This window comes from Amaranthus tricolor, chromosome 1 (genome assembly GCF_026212465.1).
Source record: "Amaranthus tricolor cultivar Red isolate AtriRed21 chromosome 1, ASM2621246v1, whole genome shotgun sequence".
Lineage (NCBI taxonomy): Eukaryota > Viridiplantae > Streptophyta > Magnoliopsida > Caryophyllales > Amaranthaceae > Amaranthus > Amaranthus tricolor.
The window spans coordinates 19,268,032-19,275,384 of record NC_080047.1 but is presented as its reverse complement, the minus strand read 5'-3'; the positions used below and the strand labels follow the sequence as shown (position 1 = coordinate 19,275,384).

The 7,353-nt window shown below is 34.2% G+C and overlaps 2 protein-coding genes across 2 annotated transcripts; one reads left to right on the top strand and one right to left on the bottom strand.

The window, feature by feature from the left end:
- Nucleotides 1–994: 994 nt before the first annotated feature.
- Nucleotides 995–2,193, bottom strand: LOC130807292 (uncharacterized). Its single transcript, XM_057672449.1, has 4 exons — nucleotides 1,840–2,193; nucleotides 1,572–1,771; nucleotides 1,441–1,507; nucleotides 995–1,396 (listed from the first exon to the last, which is right to left on the bottom strand). Exons 1-4 carry the CDS (start codon nucleotides 2,191–2,193, stop codon nucleotides 995–997), a joined length of 1,023 nt encoding a protein of 340 aa, XP_057528432.1.
- Nucleotides 2,194–3,850: 1,657 nt separating this feature from the next.
- LOC130809261 (probable peroxidase 61) lies at nucleotides 3,851–7,078 on the top strand. The gene is made up of 4 exons (XM_057674998.1): nucleotides 3,851–4,172; nucleotides 4,912–5,091; nucleotides 5,704–5,863; nucleotides 6,490–7,078. Exons 1-4 carry the CDS (start codon nucleotides 3,927–3,929, stop codon nucleotides 6,930–6,932), a joined length of 1,029 nt encoding a protein of 342 aa, XP_057530981.1. The 5' UTR covers nucleotides 3,851–3,926; the 3' UTR covers nucleotides 6,933–7,078.
- Nucleotides 7,079–7,353: the final 275 nt, after the last annotated feature.

Sequence of the window (7,353 nt, the reverse complement as noted above, 5' to 3'; positions counted from 1 at the left end):
TTAGTCGGAATATTAGTCGGAAATTCCGATTATCATGTTAGTCGGAAATGAGTAGGATTTTTCCGATTAATTTCCTACTATTTTTTAGTCGGAAAACACTATTTCAAAATTTATCCCAAAATGACAAGAAAAAGATTTTTAAAAAATTTCCGACCAAATTCCTACCTAATTCCGATTACCTGGTTGGTGAAGAAAAAAAAGAAACTTAAAGGGAAGTGCCACGTCATGCCTACTTGGCGCCCACCTGGCACTCATGTCATGTCCACGTAGCACCAACATCACACCACAACCTGCACAATACCTCCCACACAGTTGTTTTGAGAGGTTTCAGACTGCTGACCTTTTGGTTATTACACCAAGACTCCAACCACTCGGTCATCTGTTAATTAATAATACTCTAAGCAATGTTATTATAGTTATAACGTAACACTTCTATCACTTCTAAACAATGGAAACAAGGCCCACCTTTTAATAAGGGTTCCCCCCCCACTCTTCACGTGCATTTATGGAGATGCTACATCAAAAAAGCCAAAAGCTGGCGGAAAAAAAACTATACATCAAGGGCCTATACATAGCTAGTAGACACAAGACTAGCCAAAATAAATCTAATAACTAATAGTAGGCCTACAAATCAAAAAAGATTACTGATGAAGTAAGGGGATGTGCAACATCTTGAGGCGCAACTCGACTTCTTCTTTAACCCTTAAACAACTAAATGATGGGTTTGAACGAGATTTTCCCAGACGGCTATATTCCTACTTTTTCAGATTGCATAAACGGTGGATGTATATATGGCACTCATAACTTGCTGCTTAACTTTTGTTAGTTTGTATTTGTGAAAGTCCATCCTTGCTATGGGTTTGAATCTGATGCCCGTCCATTTCTCAACTTCATCTAGACATATCTGGCTGAAAGGGCATTCAAAATAGATGTGTTGGATGCTTTCCTTTTTTTGGCACATAGAGGGCATAGGTTGTCTGTAGTTACCCCTATGCTATGGAGTCTGTTCCTTGGTTTTAAGTTTTCCTAAGGCCAAGAGCCAACAGCAAAATCGAGTTCGTGGAATAACTACTCCGCTCCAGACCAGAATTCTCCAGTTTACCTTTGGTTGACATTGAAAGGTAGTCGTATAAACTTCCTTAATTGAATAGGCGTCTTTGAATACCCATTGCTTCCATGTGTCTTTAATTTTGCACAGCTTCCTCATGGTCCAGCTTGCATTAATTGGAGCGTTATACAAGCCCCAATTCCCCCCTTTGGTATAAACTCCATTAACCCACCGTACCCACATTGAGTCTTTCATGATGTGTATGTGCCAAGCTATTTTGCCCACAGCTATTTGGTTCCAAGTGAGCACGTCTTTGATGCCCCAACCTCCACACTTAGGCTTGCATACCTGTTTCTAGTTCACATTTCCTAGTTTGTGGGAGTTAGCGATACCGAACCATAGAAAGGATCTGCAGATGTCATTAATACATTTGATGACCCTCTATGGGAGGATAAATCTCTGACACCAATAAGAGGAAATACCCATCATGACTGAGTTGATCAACTAAAGTCTAGCTACATACGAGAGGTTTTTGGCTTGCCACCCTCGTATTTTTCTTGTCATCTTATCTGCAAATTTGTTCACATTCAGCAATAGAGAGCTTTTAATAGACAACGGAATACCAAGATACTTGAAGGGAAAGGTTCCAAAGGAGAATTGAGTGAGCTCATCCCCAATGGAATTTTTTGTCTCTGGTGTGATCCCCGTTGTATACAGAGCAGACTTGGAGGCATTGGCTTGTAACCCAGAGGCTCTGAGAAGTTTTAGATGCAAAGCTTGAGAGTTCGCACCAATGGAATGTCACCCTTACAAAAGAGCATCAGGTCATCAGGGAAACAAAGATGAGTGAGCTTTGTCTTTCTGCATCTAGGATGAAAGCCATATTGGTCCTCGACACTTTTGAGGATTCGAGACAGATATTCCATGCCAATAACAAAAAGAAGGTGGGAGAAAGGGTCCCCTTGTCGAAGTCCCCTCTTCGCTTGGAATGTGGGTGTGGGAGTTCCATTGATCATGATTGTATATCTTGTGGAAATGATACAGGCCATGTCTATGTGGATGAAGTGGGCCGGAAAATTCAGAGCTACTAGCATTTCCTTGATAAATTGCCAGTCCATCATGTCGTAGGCCTTATAGAGGTCCATTTTCATAAGGCAGCTAGAATAGCAATTCTTTCTAGTGTACTGTTTAACCAAGTCTTGACAGAGTAAGATGTTGTGCATTATGTTTCTGCCAGTTACAAACGCCCCTTGGGCTTGGTCAATCAGGTGGCCAAGGACCAATTTGAGCTTGGATCAGATTAACTTGGAAGCACATTAATTTGAGCACATTAACTTGGAAGCACATGAAAGCACGAAATAGGTTTGAAGTCGCCTAGGTGTGCAGGGTTCTTTGTTTTGGGGATAAGGGTAATAGTGGTTATGTTCCAGCTCTGTGGCATCTTCCCAGTTCTAAGAAAGTGATTAACCGCTTAAACAACGTCCTCCCTAACTATATCCGATGAAGACTTGTAAAATTTACTATTGAAGCCATCTATCCCCGGAACTTTGTCATCTGGGATGCTCCACATGACACTTTTCATTAAAGGAGAGGTCGAGTAAGCTTCTTTGTTGGTTGGAAAGGATGGGACCATTGCGTGCTATGTGATCTGTGTCTCTGTTTTATGCTTTGATGAAAAAATCGAGTGTTATCATCCCCAAGATGAACCCATTGCATCTTTGCTTTCTGTTAATACAAATTATTAACAATAATAATGCTACTAAAGTAAAAAATTAATACTAATAATACAATTAATAATAATGCTACACAAGTAATTAAAGCAAGTTAGAAATAAGTTAGGCAAACAAATTAATTATAATACTACTAAAGTAATTAAACCCACCACAAATAAGTTAGGCAAACCAACGACAAAATTGTGGAAAGAAGTTTCCAATTTAGTCGGAATTTATTCCAACTAAAACTTTAGTCGGAAATTAGTCACAAATTAATTAATGGTAAATTGTTTTTTTCTAATTCAAAATTTCGACCAAAAACTAATTCAGTAGCAATTTAGTCGAAATTTCGATTAACGCTTGTCAGTTGGAAAAACAGTTGGAAATGTCCAACTGTTTAGGGTTAGTCGGTGAATTTTATTCGATAAATTGTCTTTCTTTTATAGTGAAAATCGCAAAACAAACATTAGGTAATGAAATGAGTTAATCGTTAGTGTTTCCAACTCCTAAATTTTACATATCAAACACCTCAGAATTTTCTTTTTCAATTTGGAGAGATTATAAAACTTTTAGTTGATACTAAGCCCTTAATCTTTTTTATTCTAGCACCTTTTTGTTTTATATTGAAAATAAAATTCTACATTCAATTTTAAAACCTAAACGCACTAAAATTTTAGAACGAAGTCCGTTTTTTATATAAACCCTAATCATTAATAATAAGTAGTAAATTACACGATAGACCATAATTTAGGAAGATTCTAGGATGAACATTATATTATGGTAGAAAATTAGAAGTATAAAATGGACACTTTCATAAATGTGAACACAATTGATAAATATTGCTTAAAATACAATGAAGATAGCTCGTCGTAGAAGCTGGTCAACGAGTACTCCTTCAAAGTCGACTTTCGCAATACAAGGAAAATTGTGTGACAAACCAAGTAAATGAAAACTCAAGCAAAATACAACACTTAGTAACATTAAAATACACAAAATATATTAAATACTAACACTATTAAGAGTAAGAATCACTCAATCAAGTTGGCATTGTAGTCTTTAAAATCCTCCTCAAATGCCAAATCAAAAAATCATTGAAGTTAATTAAGTGTACAAAAACAAATTTGCAACAAAAATCGTCCATTATTTTTTCGGGTAATTGAGTAAAAATGGAAGGACGCAACAATGTATTGCTTCCTCTAGCGGCTCTACTTACCCTTGTGGCGGGTTCCATGATCGGAAATGTGGAAGGTGCGGTGACGGTTCCCCGGTTGACCCGGCAATACTACAAGAAGACAAACACTTGTGCAAATGCTGAGGCATTTGTGAAATATCAAGTACAAAAGTTTTGGGAGCAAGATAAGACCATCACACCCAAACTTCTTAGGTTACTTTACTCTGATTGTATGGTCACCGTAAGTATTCTATTCATTTTGATTTTATAACATCTAAATATTCATTAGAGTATATAATATATTTTAAAATTTCAATTAAAAGCTCAAACTGATGGTTGAAACCTCAGGATTCGTTATATAATCTAACACTAAATTTATAAGTTCAGATCTTTATTCTTTTTTTACTCTTGTACTCCAAGTCATTTTTGATCTTTATCTCCTTCTAATTAAGTTTACTTAGCAATATCTTTCTATATTTCTTACCGATTCACTAATATTCACTGTCTTGTAAATTTCATATATCTTAAACGATTTTCTTTCATCTTTTTATCAATATTTCAACCTTAAACCAAAAAATGAAATAGTGATATTATATAAATTTGATTTTCATAATTTGGAACAAAAATACAAATAAGCATCATGGCAATGCAACATAAAAATTGGATAAAAAAGAAGCTAATGCATAAATGCTTAAAATAATGATGAATACAACTCTTTCAAATGTAGTACTAGCTAGTATTTGGTTTCCCTGTTGGAAAAGAACCACATGTTCTAAGTTCTAACATACTTCATAATTTGGGCATGGTCAATTGATCGTACACTCATTTGTACTATACTCGTTTTCAGATTATATAAGATACAGGAATATACTCATCTATTCTGTATAATTACTAAAAATAAATTCAATTATTGTAATTATAGCCTAAAAATAAAAATAATGTAACAAAATCTAAATTGAATGTAAATTTGAATGGTGCAGGGATGTGACGGGTCGATTCTGTTGGATGGAGCAGACTCGGAGAAAACAGCACCTCAAAATACAGGACTTGGGGGATTTGTATTTATTGATCAAATAAAACGGGTCCTGGATGCAAGATGTCCAGGAGCCGTTTCTTGTACTGACATCCTTCATCTTGCTACCAGAGATGCTGTCAGCATGGTACTTTCTAAATACTCCTACTTACTCACCTCCCTTTTATGCCGCAAAAATTTATAATTAATTTTATTTTTAGTTACAATTGATTTTATTTTTTGAATTTTTATTCATATATTTAATTTATCACAAAGTTTTTATTTCATATGTACATTTCTCTTATCTCTCCGTATATATAGGGTCGTTTTGTTTGTTTTGGATCCAATAGCAAAAAATAAAAAGAACGTCTAAAAATTTAAGGTGTAATAAATAATATAATAGTAATGTTGTTTTGTATTGTTGAAATTTTAACTATTTTATAAAAAAAAACGATAATAACTTATGTTGCATACCAAAAAATATAAATTATACATAAATTTAATTTATGTTAATATCAATCTTGTATATAAAAATATATTTTTTGAAGGCTGAAAATTTTAAGGTCTTGAACAGTCCGTTTTGCCTTTACCAAACATAAATTATAATACCAATTTATATTGGTTTCTCGCCGAATTGCATATGGTGGATGTTTGGGGAACATGGGGAGTGGGGAATATATGGAAATAATTAACACTCATTTTAGTATTATTTTTGAAATTTTATTGCCTAAAAGTTGTTTTGTATGGTAAAATTTGACAGGCTGGTGGTCCATCGTACATTGTTCTTACTGGAAGAAGGGATGGGCTTTCTTCAAAGGCTTCATCTGTGGATCTGCCTTCTCCATACACTTCATGGGTAGATGCATTAGCTTATTTTGAAAAACGAAATCTTAATGTTCAGGATTTCACAACGCTCTTAGGTAATCATCAACAACTTCATTTAAATCGACTATGGTGTGTTCTAGCTATTAGTGGTTTAATGAATCTAAAACGCCATTTTAAAAAGACGTCATTATTTAGCAAATATTCAATTGAACTGGTATTTAGGCCTCGTTTCTTTTATCTGATTTATACTAATTTAACTAATAGAAAACCGAGTTTTACCGATTAAATTGATTTTTGTTGATTATAACTAATTTTACTGATTGATAATGATTTTAATGAATAAAGCCGATTTATAGTAATTGTAATTGTTTTTTAGTTATAATTCATAACTAAGTTCTAATGATTTAAATGATTATAACTGATTAAAATTTAATTTTATTCACTACTTAAATAAAGGCGAACAAGACAGTAATTGTAATTTTATTGATATTGTTGGTGACACATGTCTATTTTCAGAAAATTACAACATAAACGTTTTAAAATGAAATGTAAGATTTTCTGAATATTTTTCTAGCCATTTTACCAAACAATATCAATATAAATTGCTAATCAGACAATTAAATATCTAACGGTTACTATTACACAACCAATACACGATTATCTTATACCGAACATGCCCTTTAATTAGAGACAAATTGATTGATTTTGAAATGATTTATAGGAGCACATTCGATGGGGAAGGCAAGATGTCGTTACGTTCGTGATCGTCTATACAACTTTAAAGGCACAGGAAAGCCAGATCCAAGCCTAGACTCTAGGAAACTACAAGAGCTAAGGAATCAATGTCCAGAGAAGTACACGAAGGGTGAACATGAACAACTAGTACTCCTAGACAAGGACTTGGGTGGCTACAAGTTCACAAGTTCTTACTACAATAACATCTTGGAAAACAAGGCTGTGTTAGCAATTGATCAAGACCTGTCGAATGGGAACGAAACGTTATCGCTTACTGAACAATTTGCATCCCCTGATGCTGGTTTTGCGGACTTCAAGAAGGCTTTCGCGCTATCGATGTATCGATTGGGGAACTACAATGTGTTAACTGGACAACAAGGGGAGATCAGGAAGAACTGTCACTATACAAATAGCAATAATCCCTATTAGGGTTGTTCATGAAAAAAATAATGTTGAATTTAAATATAGAATTATATTGTTTTTAAATAATGTGTGTATTTGTAATTCTATTAATAAATGAGGTGCAAAAAGTGTATAATTAATGTGCGATGTATATAAGTTCATTTTTGTCTAAACATATATCATGGTTGCATTGACATCTAATGATTAATAAAATTATTAATTTTTTACTTATCTATTTCGTTTTAGATTCATTCTCTTTCTTTTTGAGTTTGGTATCGAAAGTAAGTTTGGTACTGAAATTGACATTGTGATACATTGTGATTGAAAATGTCACTTTCAGTAGCAAACATTTAGGAATACAGCCTCTCCATGTGATGAAACAAGGCTGGCCAAAGCATCCAAGAAGTGTACAAGGGTCGTTTGGATTGAGGGTGAATATTTAAGGGGA

What these genes read in the sequence shown, in the direction of transcription:
- LOC130807292 (XM_057672449.1), bottom strand. Translation starts at nt 2,193, where the DNA reads ATGGACCTCTATAAGGCCTACGACATGATGGACTGGCAATTTATCAAG. An exon ending in TGGCAAGCCAAAAACCTCTC is followed by an intron (nt 1,508 to 1,571) that starts GTATGTAGCTAG and finishes TATTGGTGTCAG; the next exon opens with AGATTTATCCTCCCATAGAG. An exon ending in CAGATCCTTTCTATGGTTCG is followed by an intron (nt 1,397 to 1,440) that starts GTATCGCTAACT and finishes AACTAGAAACAG; the next exon opens with GTATGCAAGCCTAAGTGTGG.
- LOC130809261 (XM_057674998.1), top strand. Translation starts at nt 3,927, where the DNA reads ATGGAAGGACGCAACAATGTATTGCTTCCTCTAGCGGCTCTACTTACC. An exon ending in ACTCTGATTGTATGGTCACC is followed by an intron (nt 4,173 to 4,911) that starts GTAAGTATTCTA and finishes TGAATGGTGCAG; the next exon opens with GGATGTGACGGGTCGATTCT. An exon ending in CCAGAGATGCTGTCAGCATG is followed by an intron (nt 5,092 to 5,703) that starts GTACTTTCTAAA and finishes AAAATTTGACAG; the next exon opens with GCTGGTGGTCCATCGTACAT.